The 24999-nt window shown below is 44.1% G+C and overlaps 1 protein-coding gene across 6 annotated transcripts in view; it reads right to left on the bottom strand.

Moving 5' to 3' along the window:
* Positions 1-1024: 1024 nt before the first annotated feature.
* The window catches only part of WDR7 (WD repeat domain 7), a 354920-nt gene continuing 330945 nt past the window's right edge, over positions 1025-24999 (bottom strand). For all 6 annotated transcript variants that reach the window (XM_045042404.1, XM_045042403.1, XM_006938939.4 and 3 more), the window contains 2 exons: positions 9926-10030; positions 1025-3753 (listed from right to left, as the gene is read on the bottom strand). In XM_045042404.1, the coding sequence (XP_044898339.1) occupies positions 3550-3753; positions 9926-10030 (309 nt within the window). In that variant the 3' untranslated portion in view covers positions 1025-3549. The remainder of the gene's footprint in view (positions 3754-9925; positions 10031-24999) is intronic.

Genomic DNA, 24999 nt, shown 5'->3' with positions numbered 1-24999 from the left:
CCTTGAAGTGTCAAGCTTTAAAAATGAGTCTTCTTTTCTCTTTCTCCTGTGCAGCTTGGATTATCTTGGCCTTGTCAAAATACATTCTCTAGTTAGAGGTTGGAAATATTTCCCTCCTGGCTCCAAAGTATTGATTTTCTTCAACACTCAGCTCTGTCAGTCAGCCGAAGGGGTGAAAGGTGAAAGTTCATCCAGCACTGCTTGGCTTTACCTTCCTATTAATGTCATGCCCTTTCCACATTTGATCAGTTTATGTGATCACCAATCATACAGGACCGGGACTGCCCCTATTTTCCCTATAAGGACACACTTAAGCCACCAGGAGACGTTAAAGCAATTCCTGGGATGGACACTGGGCATCTGAACAGGGCTGAAGATGTGGCAGTCAGTTCCCTTCATGTCTATCTATTTCTGAAGGAAAAGTATACTGCTACCTGATGACTGGTTCAGTTTAAGCTGTTCTACATTCTTATGTGAAAAGGTAAAGAAGCACATTCGCCACTTGTACGTATAACCCTCTCTGAGTGACGATGACCTGTTTTGTTACTCTTGCTTTTTCTGAAAACCAATTACATCCATTACCCCAGGGATTCAAATTCAACTCCAAACCGACTCTTAAAGGAAATGAATTTAATCATCTCCGTCCATCGCCCCCCATCCATGGCAGTCAACCACGTCATCAAAATCTGACGGAAGAGAATACGGTACAATTCACAGTCCGTTTAGGAGCAACTTGAGGTAAAGATAAAGGAACATGCATGCAATTCCCTTGCCCAAACCACAGAGGGTGCTGCTGTTTCCCCTCACACTTTGGAAATGTCTTTCTTCCTTCTGGAGTGTTCTACTGTCCTTTGTGACAAGTTAGCCTTTCCTGAAGCTAGCTCTCCAGGGAAGTGAATAATTACATAGAAATACAAGGCTTAATTTGGTACCCGAGTAGGCGGGGTGGGGGGGGAGGGGGATATGGATTTCAGCTGAGAATGTTTAAGAAGAGTGAACAATGTTTTTAATGAGAAAAACAATCTTCAGTACAATTCAGTTTTATTTAACACACATATATACACAGGGGCGTTCAGCACATATAGGATCTATTAAGTGGCAATGTCTTGAGAGGCAGACATTTTAATTCACTCGCTGTACACAGTTCAATCACTGCATTTTAAACTACCAGTGAAGCCACGTATGTCTCCACATGTACAAGGATGGGTCCAAATACAGTGCCACCGAAATCAACAGAACACTAAAAAGCATACACTGGGATGACAATACAAAGTTTACCTCAGTGCTGAGAAGTCTAAGCTGTGATGAAGTCTGGGACTAGAGTTGTCAAAATAGCCAAGGGGAGATCTGTGTTAACAAGAATGCAAATATTCACTCAGCAGTTAGAGATGTCGAGCCATCCAACATCATCCACCCAAGTTTTGTAAGAGTGATGTTCTACTGGCCAATGATGTTGGCTGTCTTTGCAGGCAGAATGTGGGACAGGCTGGCCCATGCTCATTGCCCAGATTGTTTTTACCCCAGGCCCTCACGGCTCTGCTTTGTTCCAGATTTCTGCGGAGCGGTCCATCGTGTATTTGGTGGCCTGCCTACCATCTCACATCTTTTCCCCAGTGCATTTTGTTTTACAAATCTCTCTATACTTTTACTTCATCATTCCAAAACAACTTTGTAGTCTAGAATAAATTAGTCCCTATTTAAGTTTACCAAGTAAACACGTGCTGGGTATCAAGAAGACTCAGGAGCCCGCTGGAAAAACCATGTGCCCCTTTTGTTTACCTCAGGTTTCTCTATCTATATCGAACACAACAGCATATTCACCAGACAAATAGAGCCTACGCTGTATATAGTTCTTTGTTTCTTCCTTGGAAACTACATATATAATCTTTATAAATACAATGTACATGCATGTGGCATAAATTCACTTTTGAAAGAACACCCAAAGTCTAAAACCAACGAACAGGAGAGGTTTGCCACCAATGGAAATAACTACTTCGTATCAATAGGAAAGAGACGTTCCGGTGGTCTTAATTTCTTAACATGTTCTTTAAAAATCTGTTTCAGTAACAGATGTATCTGTTCCTGGACTGTGATCCTTTTTTTTTCCCCCTAGGTTACATAAACTCTGACAATATACGCTTTTCCAATTAAATGCTCCCATTATCATTTTGGTTCCTCTGTAAACTTCGCATATTTTCTGTGAATAAATCATTTTCTGTGTTTGCACTTAATAAACCATTGTGCCCACCTAACCAACCAATCAACAACCAACCAAACAACCAAATCCCCAGCTATGTACAGATCAAGATTTGTTAGGAGCAATTCATACAAAATATTATTTTGTGGATTTTTTTTTCCCATAACTGAGAATCAGCATAATTTGACATAAGAAGAGAGCAACCCAGTTAAAGCTTACTTGGAAGTGTAATGAACACCCTCATTGCAATGTTTGCTCAAATTATTTGAGAGCCCTCACATTTTCTACATACTCCTGAATGCTTGTGTCTTGGGTACCATTTTTCTAGGATACCTGTGTAAAAGAAATGCTGTCTTAGTTTTCCTTTAATTGATCAAGGCTGAATTGTAACTATTACATGATAACTGACGTAGGTCGTAGGCATGGGAACTGTGGGTCTGTAAGGTTTCTGGAGGGAAGGGGTAAGGTCTTTCTTGAAAGGACCTCTAGCAACAGACACAAGGGACTTCTTATTTAGGTATATGCTATGCTTCCAAACTCGATTCTTTATTATAAAAGTCCATTTAAGAGATTATAGTGACTGGATAATTATATTAACTAGATCATAAATAGTGATGATTTTTATTTTAAACTACTAAATATATTATTAAGCAGGATATGGGCATTTTAGAAGGCTGTCTGGGAAACTTTTTTTTTCTGTATTTTCTTTTTTTAAATATATTTTCTCAATGATCTCAAATCTGTTAGGTGTTAATAAAGAAGCAAGGGGTTAAACCCTAGGAAACTGGATTGAAGAGCTTCCTAGCAATCATGGGGCAAAAAAAACACACCCAACCATGTAAACACAGAATCTTTTTGGTAAACAATGTATTTTAGGAAATCCAAAGGGAAATAACTTCGCTAATTAGGACTGCCACATTACGTCAAAACCCAATGTCAAACGACCAGGGTCAAGCAGCACTTCAGAGGTGGGGTTTAGCTCTAGGAAAATGCTGATCTGGGCTGGGAATGCAATCACAGTGCTTACTGATTTGGAGGCTTCTGGTGCACCAAGCCACAGGGGTGCTCCTAGGGACCGCGGGCACCCCCCACCCCCCAGGGGGGAAAACGACCTAATGTCCACACAAGGGCCGCTCCTGCAGGGCGGGGTGTGCATGCCTCTGGATCACAGGGGACATGGGCGGGGGGTCCGCCCCCCGAGGACCGTGTGGAGGTGACACAGCCTCGGCCGCGCCCCGGGGTGACACTGGCGTGGCAGGCACTGAGGAACGATCCGGGTGAGTAAAGACAGAGGAGTCTCGGCCTCCAGAGTGGACGGGGCTCGGATGCGGTCAGGGCAGCGGCCCCCAGCGCTAGACCATGAAGCGATGTTCCTTCCCGTCGTGGGCCATGAGGATGACGTTGCGGTTGGACGTCCAGATGAGCCGGGCCAGGCGGAGGGCGTTGTGCGAGCCGGGCGAGGCAGGCTGCACGGGCGGCACCTGGTAGGTTTTGATGCAGCGCAGCTGAGGGGCCGAGTTCAGCATGCCGATGCTTCCCAGCAGCGACGTGTTCATCTGGGGGGACACGGGGACACGAGAGCACGCGCGTCACTTACAGAACCCTCTCCCTTCCCTGCCGCGCGGCGGGGTAGAGTGACTCACGCCTCGGGTCACTCTCTGCCGGCCGCTGACTCCGGCTGGGCTGAGAGTCTGTTCTCAGCCCGGGCGGGGCGCCTCTCGCGGACCCGGAACCCTTGCGATGCTGTTACCGTGAAAGCATCCGCCCACAGGAATTTCACTCCGTGGGGAGCACCCGACAGCAGGAAAGGCCATCAGTCTTTGAGGAGGGGGCTAAATTCCCGACGGTAACTGAACAGGCCCGGCAGTCTCTGGCGATGGTGGGCCCTTCCCGCGTGGCCACGGTGCTCCCCGCAGCCGGGAAGGACAAGTCCACCCAGACTCGACTGGGGACTCACGGCTTGTTCAAGGAAAAGCAGCAAAGTGGGCACATGCCTGGATCAAAGCTCAAAACAGAACCCCCTACCCCCTCCGCAGGTACCCACACTTCCCTCCTCACCTGCTTTCTTACGGTATTCAGCCTCTGGAAATCTCTAGTTCATTTCCAAGGGGAAACCGAGAATCAATTGCATCTTAACACTGTATCTGTGGCTCACTGTTTCGCTGTCACGCTGAAGGGAGAATACTTTTAACACCTTATTGGCCATATGTTTTTAATCAGCTGATTTGCTTTTGGGTGGCTTTTGGGGATCGGATTTGAATGTTAAGTTCTCTTAATCCATCCACATTGGTGAAAAATAACATGGAAATTACGGCCCGTGAACAAACGATGCATTCCGGTCAAAGTGTGAATACTAAATGGCGGGTATCTCAGGGAGCCTGAGCGACGGGGTCACAGAAATCCGGTAGATTCTACATACTACTTGACGTCTTTTTAATACACATCTTTTGTGCTATTGCAAATCACATGGAAAGCGTAGAGCACGTAAGAAAAGAGGTCTCAAAAATATTAGTCTTCTTTGCACTAATTTTCATTTCCAACTCTTCTCTCCAGTATAACCATTGTCTAAACGCAGAAGATTCTGGGGTTTTTGTGTGAAGCATGCAGATTATGGACACAAGTGCTTGACACACGAAACCTTGGCAAATCCTAGGACATTTAAGATGTGTTATTGCTGATATCATGCTCTGCATTTGGATCAGTGCAAAATATAAGCCATTCTTTTTTCTGGCCCTTCTCAGCAGCACGATGGTGTCAGAGGGCGTAAATCATGGCATCTCTAGCAGGATGCATGCAGGCTCCACTGACATTTTCACAATTTAAATCATCTTGAGTAATAACCCTTTTAAGATGACTAATGTTACTGATTTTCCTGCATTAATAATAGTGCCGAACACAACACAGAGGTGAAAAAAAATCACTAGTGTACGAGGTCACATTTTAAAACCAAATGTATGGTTATCATTAACTCTTTCTGTTAAAGTTAACATTTAAAGTCAGACAGTACCTTACTGTCCTTCTCCAAAAACTTCTTCCCTTGCTTCCTGCCCTTTTCCCAAGAACTCCATACAAGACAAAAATCAATGTCTTATTGCTTTCTGAGGGTTCCCAGATATTTTATATATGAATAACGGTGGTGAGCGTGATTTGATGGCTCTTGGTTGTACAGAAAGTAAGAGTACATGATAATTGAGTTCTTTAATAGAACAGATCCAAATGACCCAGAAAATTGGTGGTTAAAATTAACTGGTATCAACAGGCATACTGTGTTTAAAAAAAAAAAAAATCTCATTTCTCAGTTGATAAATAGCTACAAAGGAGTTTTCATTCTTTATGGATTTTCTATGAAAATATGGATGACGCCTGAGTTCTGCTGGTGGCTCAAAATGCTAAGGGTGCCCAATAGGCTCAGATGCTTCCTTATTTTTACTTCTTTCCTTCAAACTTTAGCCACATAGAAGAACTGGGTTGAGGGCCAAAGAGAGAGGGAGAGAGTACCTTACAGAAATGCTACCAATGGAAAACTTCAACAAGAAGTCCATCATTGCGCCTGGCATCTCCTTCTGAGCTGAGCCATCCCATGAATGACTGATAAACCATTTGATAAACTGATGGATAAATGCCTTCGGAAGGGTCACACAGCCTTCCTGCGGTGGAACAGCTGAATGAAATTCCACACGGCGCAGCACTGTTACAGCTGCGTGCCCCTGGAAGGACGAGGACCTCAGGTTCACTCTAACGTGCTGTTCCTCAGACCATCCTTACCCTGTGACCTCTTCTGAAAACAGATAACCTGAAGTAGGAAGGGTGAGTATTCATCTTCCCAATAAGCTCAGCCAAAGAACGCTCACTGAGACAATGAACCGTTTTGTTACTGGATATTAGTATTTTCTTGACCAGTGACAGGCTTACAAACTATGGGAAAGGGCAGTTTGAGCCTCAAATGAATAAAAACTACCTGGGATTAGAGTATTTTTTGGTAACACTGAATTTTTTCTTGATTACAAGGACATTAAATACTCATTGTGGAACATTTAAATAATAAAGAGAAGTAGAAGAGAGAAAGCAAAAATCCCCCCAAATCTTACTTCCTAGAGACAATCACTAACATTTTGGTAAACTTCTTTCTAGACCTCCAAATACATGTACGTGTAAGAGGCAGATTTAAGGAGTTTTACGTAAATAGGCTCGAATTCAAAGGCAGTTTCACAATCTGCCTTTTTCATTCAACAAAACATTGATGCTGATGGCCACAGATTTATAGCATCCTTTAAAAAAATTTTTTTAATGTTTATTTATTTTTGAGAGAGACAGAGAGAGACAGAGAGAACGTGAGTGGGGGAGAGGCAGAGAATCCAAAGGGAGACACAGAATCGGTAGCAGGCTCCAGGCTCTGTGCTGTCAGCCCAGAGCCAGACGTGGGGATCGAATGACATCATGACCAGAGCCGAAGTCAGATGCTTAACTGACTGAGCCACCCAGATGCCCCTACAGCACCCTTTTTAAAGGGCTGAATAGTGTTCCATTCTATGATGGAATACATAAAAATAAGTGAAACCACTATCCATCTAATTTATTTTTAGCATTTCTGAAAGAGGATATTCACTAGGTGTAGGATAGTGGTGAAATTTAGGTGAGAGAACCATGGCTGTATTTGATTTCATTACTCAATTCCCCTTGCTCAAATGTGAACAGATACCCTGACATGAAATATTCAACTTGGAGGAAGACATAGCTGGAGAATCAAAGGGCTTGGAAGGCTGCTTGATGACATCATTCAGTAGCTGAGTTTGTAAATAACAAAAATGCAACGTTGGTTTTTCCCTTCCCTTTAGAAAGAATGCTTCACCAAACCAGTCCCGTGAAGATTATTTTCTGAACACATAGAAACACATACAGATGTAATTCATCAAAACAGGAAGTGTTTTAATGCAATTCTCAGTGTAAGTAATGCTGCACACAAACCTTTTACTAAGTCTCACTTGAGTAATTATCCAACCGATATTTCTCATTAACACTCATTTCTCAGCAAAGATTTTAATAGCTCATAGCTTTTGTAAGGTCCTGTATTAATAAGACTTCATTAAGTTTTCAAAATATATTACAGTACATTTACTGGAATAATATAAAAGTATCATCATACATCACTAGAACTAAACAATATGTATCTAAATAAATCAGCAAAGCCTATTTTGGGAAAGCAGTGGGAGATCCACCATTGCTGTCTGGACTCCCTTTAATGCAAATCAACCCCCCTATACGTATACTCTGGAAGAGGTTTTATTGTATTTTCTTGATAAAAGCGGACATGTTTCTGTGCTTTCCGCTTAAATTTCAAGACCAGACTGGGTATTAATTTAAGACATGGGTTGCATTTTCCATCCTGACATTGGGTTTAGAGGCAAAAAGACCTGGGTGTTGCCTGAGCAGTCCCCGTGCTCTGTGCGTGGGACACCCACGTGTGCGGACAGCACAATGAGCGTGTGCACCAAGGAAGTGCGCTGTGGCCCCCCTGCGCGCACCGCCACACGCACAGGCACGGGTTCAAGTGTCCTCGGCAAAGCCCAGAGGCAGCAGCAGGAGCCCGAAGAGGGGAAGTGGAGGATGAGAAGAGGTATCTCGCAAAGCTACCATCTCCGTAATGAATGAGCTTCAGCTCTGAGGTAAGAAAGGATGCTAACCATAAATCCCTCAGTGCACTAGGCAGGAATGTGGATACAAGTAGAAAAAACAAAAAAAATCAAGGAAGGGATGAACACATCCAAAGAGAACCTTGAGTAGCTAGATAAGGGAAAAAACATTCGTCACGCAGAAATTCAGGAAAATATCGGCAACAGCTTCAAATCTGGCGAAGGTAGGAGGTGTTCAAATTTCACGTTCTGAGGATGTCACGTTGAACAAAACCAAAAAGACTTGTGTTTGTTTATTCCAAAGAAGAAAACGTGGACAAACACAAGGTCCTTGAAAGCAGGGACTTGGGACTGTCTGACTCCGTACCCCTGAAGCACTGGCCAGCACCCGGCGCTTTGGTGCCCAGGAGATGTTTTGAACGAATGTGGAGCTTTACGTGAACACTCGTCTGGGATTCCAAGGGCACAGGGAAGAGCAGAAACTGTGTGTCCAAGTACAGGTGGCGTGCAGAGACCACCGTGTGGAAAACACGCTTGGTGGGGAAACCCTTTAAGGAAGCATTGGTGCGAGGGTCACTCTACGGACGCCTAACGGGCTCGCCGTGGGGCTGCTGGCAGCGCTAACCAGAGGTCCCACTCTAGCCACTGGGGGATACGGGCACCGGGGAGGCCGCTGAGGAAGAGAGTTTAATAGGAGCCATTTAAGATGCGGGAGCTATATTCTGGGAGAAAAGATAATGAGAAAACAAACTGGAAAACGAAATCAAATGAAGAGTAGGGAAGTCTGACAGATTTGGAAGTTGTCACGGTTTAATAGTATGTTGCGAATTAAGCAATTTATTGTATCTGTTTTACATTTTATTAGCTATTGATTTTTTAAAAACCATCGTCAAGTTGTGCTGAAGTCTTATTTAAACTTTAATTTTTTTTTTTTTTTTTTTTTTTTTTTTTTTAGCTTTCAAGGCAATAAACTGAATCTCATAAAACATACGTGCATCTTAGGACAGTAAAGGTAATAACAAAATTTTAAATTGGCTTTTCGTCGGGGAGGGAGTTGGTAATGTTTAAACTTTTTTTACCAATTATCAGGAGTAAGGTAATTAAAAAGATGGAATGGAGATTAATTTTTGAGGATAAAACAAGGTCTACTGTAAAAATTAGGCGCTCAAAGTTAATAGGCATTTTAGTCACAATTAAACATAGGCATCCTCATGAACTGCCACTCAATGATCTCGGGGTTTTGGTTTTTTTGTTTGTTTAAAAATTTTTTTTAATGCTTATTTCATTTTTGAGAGGCAGAGAGGAGAGAGAGAGAGAGAGAGAGAGAAAGAACCAGCAGGAGAGGAGCAGAGAGACAGGGGGACAGAGGACCCAAAGCAGGCACTATGCTGACAGCAGACAGCCCGACACGGGGCTCGAACACTAACACGGAATCATGACCTGAGCCAAAGTTGGACACTTAACTGAACCAGCCAGGTGCCCCGACACTCGGGGTTTTGAAAATGTTTTGATAGTTCATGAATAAAGAGCATTATGTGGGAAATTCAGAACGCAAACAGATGAGATAATATAAACGGGATATGAAGCTACTACTCGCTGCCTTCTCCCTGGCCTCTGCCCTGCTGGGGTTGCCCGCATCCTTGGGCAACACCTCCCTGGCCCCGTGCCTTTCCGGCCAGGCCCCCAGGCATGCCGTGCCCTGGCTTACCACTGAAAGGCTGCTCCTGCTTTCTCTCCCTAAATACCCACTCTGCCCTCCTCTTACCATCCAGCCCTTACTCAGCATGACCCTGTCTCAGTTCGGATGTCACCTCCTCTGTGAATCTGTCCCACAACCTTATTCTCAGGCTCCCCTCTGTATTGTAACTGCTTGCTTATTTACAGACTGCAAGCCCTGTGAGAGCAGACCCCACCCCCACCTCCAGATTGCTAACTGTATTCTCAGCGCACCCTGCATGCTGGCATGTAGCACATAAGCAGTCAGCAATAATATGTGATATTTGTTGAAAGAAGCTGGGAGGGCGGGCAGAACAGGAAGCCTTTCGTAGCAAAAGCAAACATACAGTATACCCTAGGACCCTGTAGCATCTACACGTACCTGCCAGAAAGAAATGTGGCTGTCCGTATTTGAGTAGGTGGCAAGATATCGTCCATCAGGAGCAAAGGCCACTGCAGTGATTGGTCCCTTGTGTCCATGGATCGTCTAAAATAAAAGTCAGGGTCATTAACGGTCTGCATTCCACAGAACTGTTACACATACACATGCAAATGCATTCAATGTTGAACAAGTTATGCCATGGAGATTAGATACTGTTATGATCCTTATTTATAAAATTAGGTGAGAAAAATAGGAAAAGCAACCAAAGTTCTCCCACTGATATATCCAAGGGCTTTCTTTAATCTTGTTCTGAAGAAGCTACCTGTCTCTGCATTGGGAGGACAGCGTGAGTCCAATGGAAAAGCATATATTAACAGGCGAACCAATATGTTAATTTACTTATGTCCATTAGAGGGAAGAATTTTACTTAATTAGGAACCTCACTCATCTGAAATGAAAAACAATCAGAGCTGCATCGTAATATCCCTCTTCTGGAAGGAGTTAAAAACTATAATTTCAACCCTTAATAATTATACATTTTTCATGTTTTACGCTTCATTTCCCACCAATAACACTGGGCTTAAACGCACTTGGCTACAATTAGTAAACATACATACACGTACCTGTTGGGAGGTTTGAACACATACAGAAATCAAATACTATTACAAACAAGTTAACAGGGATCATTTTGAGCCTTTGCCAAATAGCTATCATTGATTTAACCATGAATTGAAAAAAAAGGGAGTTGTGTTTTAGACTACATCTATGATGAAAGGTCTTTACTAATAAAAAATGATACTCAACTTTAATGATATTGTCATTAAAAACACTGGCATACTAAGCAAATTAGCATAATATTGTATTAATGTCCTTTCACTCAACTATGGAAGATCATACCTCGACCACATTAACCAATATTCAGTCTGCTTACAAGCTATGGGTTGGTCTCCTCCCTCTGTCTGGAAAGGAATGGGGAAATATGTTCTCTTCAATGGAGACACTACCAGGAAGGTTTATCTCCATCTATTTTTTTTAATGTTTTTATTTTATTAATTTTGAGGGGGGGAGGGGCAGGAAGGGAGAGAGAGGATCCCAAGCAGGCTCCACACTCATTTTGGAGCCCGGTGTGGGACTTGATCTCATGACCCTGAGCTCATGACCTGGGCCAAAATCAAGAGTTGGACACTTAACCAATGGAGCCACCCGGGCACCGCCTCTTTTTTAATGAACAATTGTGAGCCTTGAGTCTCAGTGGGAACATCAGGCGCACTATGTAGCTCAGCCCCATATGTGTGGTAAATTCCAGTAAGAATCTTCTTATAGTTCATAGCTGAGTGACTAAAAGGAGGGAAGGAGGGAGGAGTGGGGATACAAGCCCATTTCTCAGTGCTCTTTGGATTTTGTTCTTTTCTGTCACTAGACTTTCAGGGCACTGTGGGATCCAAAATAATGCCTGGTTTTCAACACTCAGAGAAAACATGTTATACTGCAAAGCCCTGGGCTTCAGGCTGGCAGAGAACACTGCTCTGAGTCGGGCTGTCTGGCTTGCCTTTGGGTTCTACTACTTACACACTGAAGGACCTAGGGCAAATGATGTGAGTTACTTAACCTCAGAGTACCATGTCTAGAAAGCAGGAATGATGATGATGATGTTGATAATACCTGCCTCAAAGAGCTCTGTGAAGATTCAATGAGTTACTATATATGTAGCATTCTGTGCAATGATGGCATATAATAAGGATCCAATAAGTAATATTAATGTTTGTGTTACTCCTCCTTACTTAAAGATGACAGACATTTGAAAGGTGCTAAGGGAGTAGATCTTAAACGTTCTCATCAACAAAAAAGAAATGGTAATTACGTGACAAGACGGAAGTGTTGGCCAATGCTATGGTGGTAATCACTTTCCAACGTGTAAGTGTATCAAACCGTCACATGTACACCTGTAACATCTACAATGTCATATGTCAATTATATGTCAATAAGCTGGGAAAAAATGATAAGACAAATATAATCACAAAACTGGATTACTTGAGTATACAATTTAATGGGGGGGGGGGGGAGGCCCTTACCATATATCCCAGAATCAGTATCAGTTAGCATGCTAAGGTAGCCTAGAAACAGATTTCATTTCATTAAACATTTTATTAAACAGATATGGCAACTATCCATGGTGCTAGGCTCCTAATGTGGTGCTAATTGAGCAACAAGGTGAGCCTGCTGAATAATTATCCTGCCACCTACCCTAAAATGAAAATTATTGCGGAAGAGGGTAAAAAGTTAACCAATTAAAAGGGAAAAAATGACCATTCTCACTGACTAGGTCAATTTACTGAGATCACTGGAAAGCATCTTTAATTGGTTTTTAAAATCAAGATTCAGTTCTGCTAAAAACCTGAAATTCTGTGGGGCCAATTTAAAGCTATGTCACGGTTAAGACAGTAAAAGGCCTTGCTTTAAGACAGAGGTTGCAAACTGAAGACGCTTAGGTTCAGCCTAATCTGAAACCAGATTGGAGGTGTGTTTGGCTTGGGCTGAAAAATGTTGTTTTTTTTTTTTTTAATTTTTTTTAATGTTTATTTATTTTTGAGACAGAGAGAGCCAGAGCATGAACGGGGGAGGGTCAGAGAGAGAGAGGGAGACACAGAATCAGAAGCAGGCTCCAGGCTCTGAGCTGTCAGCACAGAGCCCGATGTGGGGCTCGAACTCACGGACCGCGAGATCATGACCTGAGCCGAAGTCGGATGCCCAACCGACTGAGCCACCCAGGCGCCCCTGAAAAATGTTTAAAAAAAGTTTTCTGAGCTCATATTCTAACTCATCAGATATCACATAAAATCAAGATTTCTGGCCTCTCCTGAAAAACTGAAAGCTCTGGTGATCCTGGGCCTTTGTGTGCATGTGGCCACGAGAGACAGGGATGAGCAGAGGTGGCCCTTCAGCCTGGACACTTGTCCTCCCTTTTACCAATTCAATTCCTCCTGTGCTGCTAATGCCCACTGCTTGGCTCCCTTATTTCCTGCCCGGTGTCTCGTGGAATTGAGTTCTACCCTCCCATTAACAAAACTTGATTCAAGGGGATGCCTGGTCAGCTCAGGTCACGATCTCGCGGTTCGTGAGTTTGAGCCCTGCGTTGGGCTCTGTGATGACAGCACGGAGCCTAGATCCTGCTTTGGATTCCGTGTCACCCTCTCTCTCTGCTCCGATCCCGCTCATGGTCTCTCTCTCTGTCTCTCTCTCAAATAAATAAGACATTAAAAAAATTTTAAGAATACTTGATTCGAAATAGTTTCTTCCACAAGAAACAAAAAGTATTGGTGAGGATGTGGGGAAAAAGGAACCTTTGCTACAGTGTGGTGGGAAATGGAAATTGGCACAGCCACTATGGAAACCAGTATCTCCATACTCCTCGAAAAATTAGAAACAGAAATACCATATGATTCAATAATTCTACTACTGGGCATTTACCTAAATTAAAATACCAACGCAAAAAGATTGCAGCATTATTTGCAATAGCTAAGGTATAGAAAGCAACCTAAGAATCCATCAATAAATGGATAAGGAGAATGTGGTGTATACGCGCGCGCGCACACACACACACACACACACACACACACACACACACGAATATTACACAGCCATCAAAAAAAAGATGAGAACGTGTCATTTGTGACAACATAGATGGACCTAGAGGGCATTATGCTAAGTGAAATGAGTTAGACTGAAAAAGACAAATACTGTATGATTTCACTCACACGTGGAATCAAAAAAAATATGACCAAACAAAAAAGCAGCAGCATCAGATCTGTAAACACAGAGAACAAACTGACGGCTGCCAGCAGGCAGGGGGTGGAGGGATGGGCAAAATGCGTGAAGTGGGGGGTGGGAGATCCAGGCTTCCAGCTACGGAATAGATATGTCACAGGAATGAAGCCCACAGCACAAGGAGTATAGTCGATGATGCTGTGATAGTGGTGTGTGGTGACCGGTGGCAGTTATGCTTGTGGTGAGCACGGCATAATGTATACATCCGTGGAATCATGATGTTGTACGCCTGGACACGTAACATTATGCGGCAACTCTACGGGGAAAAAAAATCCACAAGGCCAAAACAGTTACTTCCATGCCTCCGGGGTCCTGGTATGCATCTAAAAGTGTGAGTAGACTAAAGGCTCCTCTAAGAAAAGCTGGCCCTTCCTTCAGGGCCCCCAGAGCCCTCTAGAAGTGCATGACCCTCCTCCTGGCGTTTGGGCCCCTAACGCTCAACACAGAATGCCAACCCTGCCTCCTTCAGATTAGCATCTCTTCTTAATCAGCGACCAGTGAGTTGGCAACAGTGAAGTGGCCATAAACCGGCAGGTCTGAAGGAGGTCCCAACCCAGTGGTCACATTAATGTACCTCTCTGTGAGATGAGGTTCGCCCTGCGGTAAAGGCAGAAAGCCAGACACACAGGCTCCTTCAGAAAAGTGTTCACGAAAACGTTTTCACATAACTTCTTCTACTTTTACAGAGGGCTGCTATTTAAAACATCCACTCCAAGATTACTTCTGTGTCAGCTGAGGACATCCTTCATTATGTTATCCAGAGTCTCTAACAGAAGATCCTGTGAATTAAATGTCATCTTGGACTGTTCTACCAGTAAAATGTTTGTCTTTCCAGATAAATGTTGTTGCTTTCCTTTTTCATGTAACAATAATTACATAATTGTAACATGTCCTTGCTTTACTGCCAGGAAGTCCTGAGCTGAACGCATGCTCCTGCTGGGTGCACGGGAGGGGGTTGGGGGGTGGGGATCAGTACTTTGTCTGGCACTGTGGCACTGTTCTGTTTCCATGTGTTGTTGTTGAGGCCGCCCTGGATACTAAGCTTCATTTGTTAGTTTCCTTAGTCTGGGCAAAGGGGGACTACACTGTAGATCAGAACACGCACACACGCGCGCACACACACACACACACACACACACAACATGGTAAGACACTGTTGGGTGCCCCGCAGGGCATCTTACAGGAACCCAGGAGAAACCACGGAGTGCTGCCTGCAGCGTCTGCTTGGAGACCCGTGGTGGAGCAAGAAAGCAAGTGCCACTCAGGGTCCTCAGGGAAGGAGGGAAGTGAGTTCATTACAACCTCAGCCTAAGAGGTGCTTCAGAACCTCGGTGTCATGGAAATGATGCCATTGTCTTTTGTTCAGAATCTCTGAACTTCTCAGATCTGTGCAGGCAACAGCTGAATGGACTTTAACCTCGCTTCCTTCCGGCAAGGGAGATGTAGCTGTTTGGGGATCACACAGAGCCAGTGAGGGCTTGGGATGGGGCCCACCCAGTGGCTGGGATCTTAAATGCTAAACTGTACAGAATGCTTCCCCAAACAACAGGTTTCAAAATAAAAGGAGGCTTGGTCTACTTTTTATATGCGAATGGATATCGTGTCTTGTTCTATTCTTTAGTCAAAAGAAATTGCTGTCTTGAAAAGACAGAAATGGAATATAAAGAAATTAATCTAATTCAAGAAGTGCTACGAACAATAAAAGAAATCAAACAATAACCCCTGGCAGGAGACAGTGCTGAATTGGTAAACACCCCTCCGTCTTTCTTACCGAAGAAAAGGAACTGAGAGGCAGGATTGATAATAATGAGGAGTATGTGCACTGGCCTAGCAGTTTTAACAGGCAGTCGCAGCGTACTCCTCGAAGAAACAGAATTAACCGTCCTGCACAGAGGAGATGAGGCACACATTTCACAAATGATTCGGTCAGCATCAACAGAAGCTAGGACTGTCTAGGATACTTTCTGTAAAATTGCGCTTTACAGGGTCTGTCTCTTCCTGGAGTGTTTTGGATATTTGGCTTTCAAACGACAAGTTTGAGAACTGATGCTGAAAGGTAGCACTCTATCACACCCACATGAGGGACTGAACAAGACCAAAGAGAACATTTTGTATTTATTTGCAGGTTTCACCACTTTTTTAAAGGGGGGGGGGGGGGAGGAAACCCAACCACACAAAATACTTTCCTACTTTTGACATAAATTGCGAAGGAAAGGTTTCCTAAGGTAGGTGAAGTTGTGTTATCGTGAGCACCGTAAGAAGGGAAAGGTTTTTGGTTTTTGTTTTGTTTACGAGGGAAAGGTTTATGAAGTTCGGACCACGCACCTCATAGGAAATGTCCTAAAATGACCTGGAAAATAAAAGAACCTGGACAGCACTGTCACAGCCTCACCCAAGATCTGCGGGACGGAGAGGGAAGGAGACCGCATTGGCTGTAGGCCTCTGGTGGGACCGCAAGGTGAGCTTCAGATTCGGATAGGCAGTTGTGGGGCTCTCGGTCCGTTAAGTGCCTGACTCTTGATTTCAGCTCAGGTCATGATCTGCTGGTTTGTGAGACTGAGTCCCGTCTAGGGCTCCACACTCAGTGGATATTGGTATTCTCTCTCTCTGCCCCTCCCCGGCTTGCATGCATGTGTGTGCACGGTCTCTCTCAAAATAAATAAAAAAGCTTAAAAAAAAAGACAGTTGCGATTTGGGGGTGCCTGAAAGGTCTACTGAGCTGGAAGTATGTCCCTAGTTGGCTGCACGTGGTCTCTGAAATTTCTACAAATCCAATGAAGCTCTTGGCTGAGGGATTTCCCCTAGAATGTGCTCTGGTAGAGAACAGGGTGAACATGCTTTGTTGGGGTACCAACATGGCGGAGATCCTCAGTTTAAGGGGACCCTGAAGGAAGCGTGTGTGTGGAGACAGGAAAACAGGCTGGAGGTGAGCCACACAGTCAGGGAAGTGAGTACCTAGGAAGTGAGGATCCGCCCCGAAAAGAAAAGGAGAGTGATACCAAAGGCTTACAAATACCTACACGTTCCTGGTGCTGCTTCTTCTTAAAGATAACAAGCAATGCCCAGGGCGGCTCAGGACACGTTCACCTCTGCATCCAAAGCACCAGCCCCTACATTTGACGTCTCTTACAGACGGCGCCAGAGTCAGAAAAGGGCAGATGAGGACAGAGGGCCAGGGTCTGACGTGCAGGCCTTTCTGACATCCCAATACTGAAGGCCACTGATTTCATGGCTGACTGGCAGGGAGGTAACAGCTCAAGGCCAAGAGAAGACGAAGACATCACTGGGACTGACAGCTTGGTTTGTTACGCAAGGCAAAGACTCATCAAAAAAGAGCCATTTCAAAAGAGTTAAGAAGTTAAGAGTTAATTACACTGGAGAAAAAAACTCCCTCTTTCTTTTCTCTGAAGCAACCAATTTGTGAAAATGTTATTATATATTCAAGGTTCAAATGCTCAAGGGAACAAACAATCCAGGCAGAGTATGCCATTAAACGAAAAGTTTCATCTATGACCACGCAGAAGACCCAAGTAAAATTTAATTACTGCTACGAACGAAGCCTTTTCCAGCCTTTTTGTGTGTGGGCTCTTAAGGCCAGGTGATGTTGCCTAGAACACTGAAAGGTCACCCCTTCTTTTCTGTATGTGAACAGGGCTGCTTAAAGCAGGCCAGACAGATGAACATCTATTCGGTTTGCAAGTATCTCTAGAGAAGATTCTAAACCCCTGAGGACGCTTTTCTGTGTTTAACAATGTGTTTTGTCAGGAAATTTCTCCTTATATCAAATGTAAATCCAAAATGCTACAGTGTGAGCCTGCTCCCTCTTGCTGTGGCCTCACAGAGGCGGAGACCAGACAGTCATCTATCGGCAGGATAACCTTTTATAGACTTGAGGGCTGTTGCAGCAACTTGCTCCTTTGTTACTTATTTTCTCTTTTCGGGATGTAAAAAAAAAAAAAAAAACAACAACAACCCAACCAACGAAACAAACCTCAGTGACTATAAGATTTCAAGTCTCATTTTCCAACTTTTTAATCATGTCTGTGGCTTTTCCTTAAACTCCCTCCAAGCTTTCCAATCACGCCATCGTAGTGTTGGATGGTATTAAGGGCCACCTTAGCTAACCACGTCTCAGAACGTGGAATTTCAAGCCGACTGAGTTGGAAGCAGCAACCGTGTGCCGTTAGGGTTTCTCGGAACGGCGTGCAGGAAGGCCCGCGCTGCGATGATTTTACCAGAACACTGCAGCTGTGCCTGGGGAAAGCTGTGGTGAAGTCGCTGGTGTGCGGATGGCTGACACGCCAAGTTCCCCGTGTCCCTAGGAAAGCGGCGTGTGTGTGGACACCTGTCCCCAGCAGGGAGCCTGGGCTGGGCTGCAAGGCCCAGAGAGGCCTCCGCTGACGAAACCGCAGATCGTCAGTCCTTGTTTTCAATCCTTCCCCCCTGCCCCCCTTTCCAAAAGTCGTTCCTACTAATTTTGCGTTCTGGCTCTTTATTCTCATTTACAAATGTACAAATTACGGGCCAATGAGCCCATTCTATTCCTTGCCGTCTACTTTTTTGCAACCTCACAATTATTGACACAGCCATCACTTGGGCGCTTGAAGAACACAGTTTCTGGCTTATCACGGTGGTCACGGATAAAAAAAAACGGATCCCAGAACTTCATACTTGGAAACAAACAAACAAACAAATTGCATTTATCAAAGGCCAACTACAACGAGCAGCTTTTGTCGTCCTTCAAACACATTCTAAAATCATACGCTAAAAGGTCCACAGAGTGCACTGGCGAGCTGCGTCCCGCCGGGAATCCAAAACGCCTAAGGAGAAACTTCCGTAGCACCTGTTCTGTGCCGGGGAACGCTGTAAGTTGGGTTTTTGTTTTTTTAATGACTATTCATTTTTGAGAGACAGAGAGAGACAGAGCCTGAACCGGGGAGGGTCAGAGAGAGAGAGAGGGAGACACAGAATCGGAAACAGGCTCCAGGCTCTGAGTGGTCAGCACAGAGACTGACGCGGGGCTCGAACTCACGGACCGCGAGATCGTGACTGGGCTGAAGTCGGACGCTTAACCGACTGCGCCACCCAGGCGCCCCTCAGCACTTTTATATAAACTTCTTAATCCTTACAGATTAACCCTACGAGGTAAGAACACTACGTTAGACCCCACCTTAGAGATCAAGAAACTGAGGTGCCGAGAATTGGAGTAATTTATTCTGATGAGAATCCAGGCGGCCTGGCTCTGGAATCTCTTGTCTCACAGAGCGCCAGGTAAAAACAAAAAACAAAAACTATAAGCTGCCAAGCTTCAATTTCTATATACCCGATTTTCATGTAGTTGGCATGTAGGTACATTATACACCAATATATATTTTTTAAGTTTGTTTATTTTGAGAGAGTGAGCGAGTGAGCAGGGGAGGAGCAGAGAGAGATTGAGAGAGAGAGAGACAATTGCCAAGTAGGCTCCACGCTATCAGGGCAGAGCCCAGTGCGGGGCTGGAACCCATAAAAAGTGAGATCATGACCTGAGCTGAAACCAAGAGTCGAACGCTTAACTGACTGAGCCACCCAGGCGCCTCTGCACCAGAGTTTCTAAATGACTCTTCCTTGCCCAATAACGCAGACTTCGAGTGCTAGATGGTGGTCACAGCTGCAGCCCAGGGGGTCACAGCAGGCTGCCTGAGAGCCTCGGCCACGTGGAGCTGGGCCTTGCTGGGGAAGTGTCTGCCCCATTGTCTCCCTCAGCAACCAGGGCCTCCTAGATCCCTAGACTCTGGAGCCCAGTGACTTCCACGTATAGGGGGTCTGGAGGAAGGTTCCCGGATTGGTCCAGTCTCCCTTCCCATCCTGGTGCAATCTCCCCCCACCCCGCCAGTTCTGTGAGGACAGTGGATGGCCGTGCTGCCTGGGAGAAAGGGCCAGGTCTCCCAGGGGAGCTCACTCACCCCAGCGGTCCCCTGGCCCCCACAGCAGTGGTGGGCGAAGAGGAACTCTTCCTTGACCTCAGAACAGAGGTTGAAAGATTAGAAGCTGCCACCTTTCTCTCCTGGCAGAGAAGGTGGAGGATGGCCTGTGTGGCCCCCCTGGGCCACCTGGGCCACAGAGGACGGTGGTCCTGCCTTTCTCCTTGGCAGCCTCCCTCCCTGGGTCTGGGTCCCATTAGCTCATCTGTGCTCCAAAGAGGCAACATCTACCTACGGGTACCATAAATAAGCACCACTTGAGGAAGGAATCATTATAAAATTAGGACCCTGGCTTTTTCTCATGTGGGGCACAAAATACAGAAACTAAAGTATTGACCAAAAGCAAAGTAGATGGTGAAAGGATTCCTAAAGCTCTCTAGTATTAAAGAGGGACCCGTTTCTTATTGGCTGTACTATCTCCTACAGTGTAAGCACGTAAGCCTAGATGCTGCCCTTTGGCGATTCTATAATGATTTTGAACCGAGATTTGAGGCTTGAAAACGGGTTGTTTATCTCTATAATTTCTTTTCTTGATGGAGGGCTGAGGCAATACTTGTTATTCACATTATGCCGACTCTATGATATAGAGTCAACCCGCTGTGGCAGTTTCCAAGCCAAGGGGTATTGGAAACATCCAATGAATTGAGTTTTCCATCGCTATCTAATTGAAAAGAATATACATTCAGGGCGAAAGACAAGTAGATTTGGTATCATTTGAACATCTAAATGGAAAATAGATTTAAGGATAAATGTAATAAAGCGAGCTACCTTAAGTTTGATTATAAGATATAGTGCCTCAAGTGCACTGTCTGTCTTTATCCCTAAACATAGCCACAGCATATAGTGCCCAATTTCAGTCACTAAAAGCTACTTAAATGCCATCTGGGGATAAGCTAACTGACACAGATGAACTAAAGGAGCTTTTCAATATCTACATATTGGTAATCCTTGTGACACAAGCAATAGTTTTTGAAATTCTTTTTGTGGAGGATTATATACCAACAAGCACATGTGCACACACAACACCCTTCCCCAAGAAGAGTAAGAATCAACATAAATGCTCAAGACTGTTTTACTACTATAATTTAGGCAGTAGTAATAATTTCAGATTTTTGTGATTACTGAAGCTTTTATTTTCACCAATGTCAACTGTAGATGATCAAAATTACCTTTAAAAAGGAAGGTCTATAGAATACAAATAGAGAATAAACATTTAAGCCTTTAGGTGTTTCCCAATCTTAAAATGATGAGGTCATTGTAACAGCAACCTTTGTTAAATGTATGTACTGGTTTTAGGAGGTTTTTTTCCCCTTCTATTCAACTCAGGGACTTATTCAGATTCAAAGAATCAATTTTCCGTTAAGTCTCACCTATTGATGTTGAAGTGCTTCTTCCTTCTCTTACTACAGATAATGAAGAGATGACCACACCCATGCCTGTGTGTGCACATGCCCACCCTCCTCTCATCTGCTTTAGCAGACCACATATTTTCAGGATGAAGTAACTATAAAATATCCAATTGAGCTATACATAACTGATACATCCTTTTTTCACATGTTCAAGTGGTCAGTCTTACAGCATATTTTGAAATTATGTTTGCCAAAAATCCTGGGACGTCACAAACTTCCAATTATTTTCAAACATAATTACCACGGGTTTTTGGTTGATGACAGGATAATAGTGTATTAGTATTCTGAGCGAGACTTTTAAGCTCAGTAATGATAACACTAAAAAATCTAGTTAACGATGTAATTCGAGCCATAACATTTTTCATCAACATTTAAAAATAATTAGTCATATTTAAAGATGATTCATGGGTACTGAAACACTGAATGCTAATGTGATTTAGATAAATGCGGATCAGTTTTAAATAAAAAGATAGTGAATAAACTGCTGTCCAATATTCACATTGCTGGTATGAAATAATTATAAAACACTTATTCAGTATATAACTCACATATGCTTCAAAAGTCACAGAAAATGTTTTCTTCAGGTTTGGGCAGACCCAAAGCTAAATGTTTTTAAATCGGTGTTTCTAATATAAGTCTATTCGAACACATGCTAGAAATCTTAAAATGAACGAACTTTTGTTTTTATATTCCCAGAGTGAAAATTGTGATGTTAAATATTCAAAGGATTCCTAAGAATTGGACACAGAATGGTTACATAAATTTTCAAAGAAGATAGGAGAGAGTATTGTTAAAGGCGATACTGTGCCACGTGAGGAAACCCCTGTTGCTTCCTCTCGGAATTCCAGAAACGTGTGCCGGGTTGGTCACCTCTGTCCCCTCTCAAAACACTAGGCCCTTACATAGCAGGCCTTCAGCACACACACGTCCTCCGTCAACTGACAGAACTCAGCACTCTCCTCATTTCTGATCTGGGTCAAGGTAAACACGAGATGGCTGTTGACCTGCGTAGCAGGGCAGGGCCCTCACACATGTGGTCCCTCACCGGGTATATACGTGGAATGTACCGTCTGGCGACACAAAACTGTCTTACGTAGACCGTACTAAAGCTACAGAATTCCTACTTTTAAAAAACACACTTCAGGGGCGCCTGGGTGGCGCAGTCGGTTAAGCGTCCGACTTCAGCCAGGTCACGATCTCGCGATCCGGGAGTTCGAGCCCCGCGTCGGGCTCTGGGCTGGTGGCTCAGAGCCTGGAGCCTGTTTCCGATTCTGTGTCTCCCTCTCTCTCTGTCCCTCCCCTGTTCATGCTCTGTCTCTCTCTGTCCCAAAAATAAATAAACGTTGAAAAAAAAAATTAAAAAAAAAAAACAAAAAACACTTCAAGAGGATTTAACTTGCACCGTTCCAAAAAAAGAAATTAGTTGGAAAGTGTTGTAGAAAATTAAGGTATTACATACATTTAAAAAATTCATACATCTATTAACCAGTATGTTAGCACATCTTTTGTCTTGTATTTATTTTGGAGAATAGAGTATACCTACTAATACATAATATATACTCAGGAATTTTATACTTTTATGTGTGGTACCATGCCTTTTAACCTTATTAAAACAGAAAGTCAGATGAGTCTGGAACATCACCTAATTAATGTTGTTGTATATTACAGGGCACATCTCTTTTGTTAAGAAACGCCAAGTTATAAAACTATAAAATTACCTTCCTGACTTTCGTGTAACATTTAACATTTTTCTCAGTATTAAAACAGTAATAAAAGAATACAATAATATATGTAGACTTTTTAAAAAAATTTATATTTGAGGGAGAGAGAGAAAGAGAGAGGGAGGGAGGGAGGGAGGGAGGGAGGGAAGCAGGGAGGGAGAGGGGGACAGGGAGAGAGAAAGGGAGAGAGAACAAGAAGGGGAGGGGCAGAGAAAGAGGGAGACAGGATCTGAAGCAGGCTCTGCCCTGACAGCCCGATGCGGGGCTCCAACCAATGAACTATGAGATCATGACCTGAGCCGAAGTCCAGAGAAGGACGCTTAACCAACTGAGGCACCCAGGTGCCCCAGACTTTTTTTTCACATAGCAATTGCATTTGCAAATATTCCAGAGCAATTATTGTGGCAAAAATCACAGTGACGTTACTTGTAAGTCCTCTGACTTACCCTTAAACTATCCCGCGTTTATCTAGTGGATTAAAATTTGTCCTTGCTGGGTTTATGAATGGGCAAAATTTTCTGAGACAAGATTTGCCTATTTGTAACATAAGGGTAACGTATGTCTTGCCTACCTCGTGGAATTAAATATTTTTAGCACAAATGTACTTAAAAATGGTTACTGAGAGCTGATTATGTCCTAGACCCTGTGTCAGAGCACAAAGATGAGACACACACCTGCCAGTGAAGCTGGGAGAAAACAGAGACAGATTGACAGCAAGCAGCTACTGTAGAGTGCAATTAACAGCACAACAGAAATGTGCATAAGGTGCCACGGAAACCCAGAAGACTAGACAGCCATTGCTGTTCAGGGTACGATACATCAGAACCAGGCACAGAATCAAGGTGGTATTTGAGTTGAGCTGTAAAGGATGAGCAGAAGTTGGCCAGAAACAAAAGGCCATCCTAAGAGGAAAGATGAGTCCAGCAAACATGTGAGGGAGGCCCAGGAGAGCAGCAGGCAGTCCTGTGTCACTCTGCCAATGGAAGTGAGGGGGTGGGGAGCACTGGGGAGGACAGGGTTTGCAGGCGAAGCAAAAAGGTAGCTATGGCCAGGCCATACACACCGTCTTTTTGTTGTGCTAAGAAATCTGGATTTAAGTTGACACCCAACAGAGAGTCTTCTGAAGTTTCTAAATAGGAGAATGGTCAGATCAGACCAGGCTTTTTTTTTTTTTTTAAGTTATTTATTTTCAGAGAGAGAGAGTGAGAGAGAGAGCGTGAGCAGGGGAGGGGCAGAGAGACAGGGAGAGAGAGAATCCAAAGAGCCAAGCAGGCTCTGTGCCATCAGTGCAAAGCCTGACGTGAGGCTCGAACTCATGAAATGTGAGATTGTGACCTGAGCCGAATCCGAGTTGGACGCCCAAATGACTGAGCCACGCAGGTGCCCTCTTTTTTTTTTTAATGTATATTTATTTATTTTTTTTAAATTTTTTTTTTCAACGTTTATTTATTTTTGGGACAGAGAGAGACAGAGCATGAACGGGGAAGGGGCAGAGAGAGAGGGAGACACAGAATCGGAAACAGGCTCCAGGCTCTGAGCCATCAGCCCAGAGCCCGACGTGGGGCTTGAACTCACGGACCGCGAGATCGTGACCTGGCTGAAGTCGGACGCTTAACCGACTGCACCACCCAGGCGCCCCTAATGTATATTTATTTTTGAGAGAGAGAGCACGTGAGCACGGGAGGGGTAGAGAGAGAGTGAGACAGAGGATCCAAAGCCGGCTCAGTGCCGGCAGCAGCAAGCCCAATGTGGTGCTTGATCTTGCCAACTCATGAACCGCAAGACCATGACCTGAGCCAAAGTTGGACGCTCAACCGACTGAGCCACCCAGGTGCCCCCAGATCAGACCAGTCTTAAGAAAATTCTGGCAGAGGGAAAAGGAGAGAGGAACTAGGAAAAAAAAGGATAGGGTAAGAGGAAAATGTAGTGGATCAATTAGGAATCCAATGAGGAACCGGATGTGGTCGGGAAAGAGGGGCCCACTGGGTATATAGTGATGCTGTGACCCGGACAGGAAGGCATAAGAGAAAGAACATGTTTCTAGGTTGGGAGGATGGGGGCAGGTGGGAAATCGTGAGGAGCTAGGTTTGGGATAGGTAGATATTAAGGTGGAGGACTAGAGAAGGTAGTTGGAAATACGTTAGCGAGTCAGAAGG

The sequence above is a fragment of the Felis catus genome, chromosome D3 (assembly GCF_018350175.1).
Source record: "Felis catus isolate Fca126 chromosome D3, F.catus_Fca126_mat1.0, whole genome shotgun sequence".
Classification (NCBI taxonomy): domain Eukaryota; kingdom Metazoa; phylum Chordata; class Mammalia; order Carnivora; family Felidae; genus Felis; species Felis catus.
The sequence above is the reverse complement of the archived record's forward strand: the minus strand, read 5'-3'. Positions and strand labels throughout refer to the sequence as shown.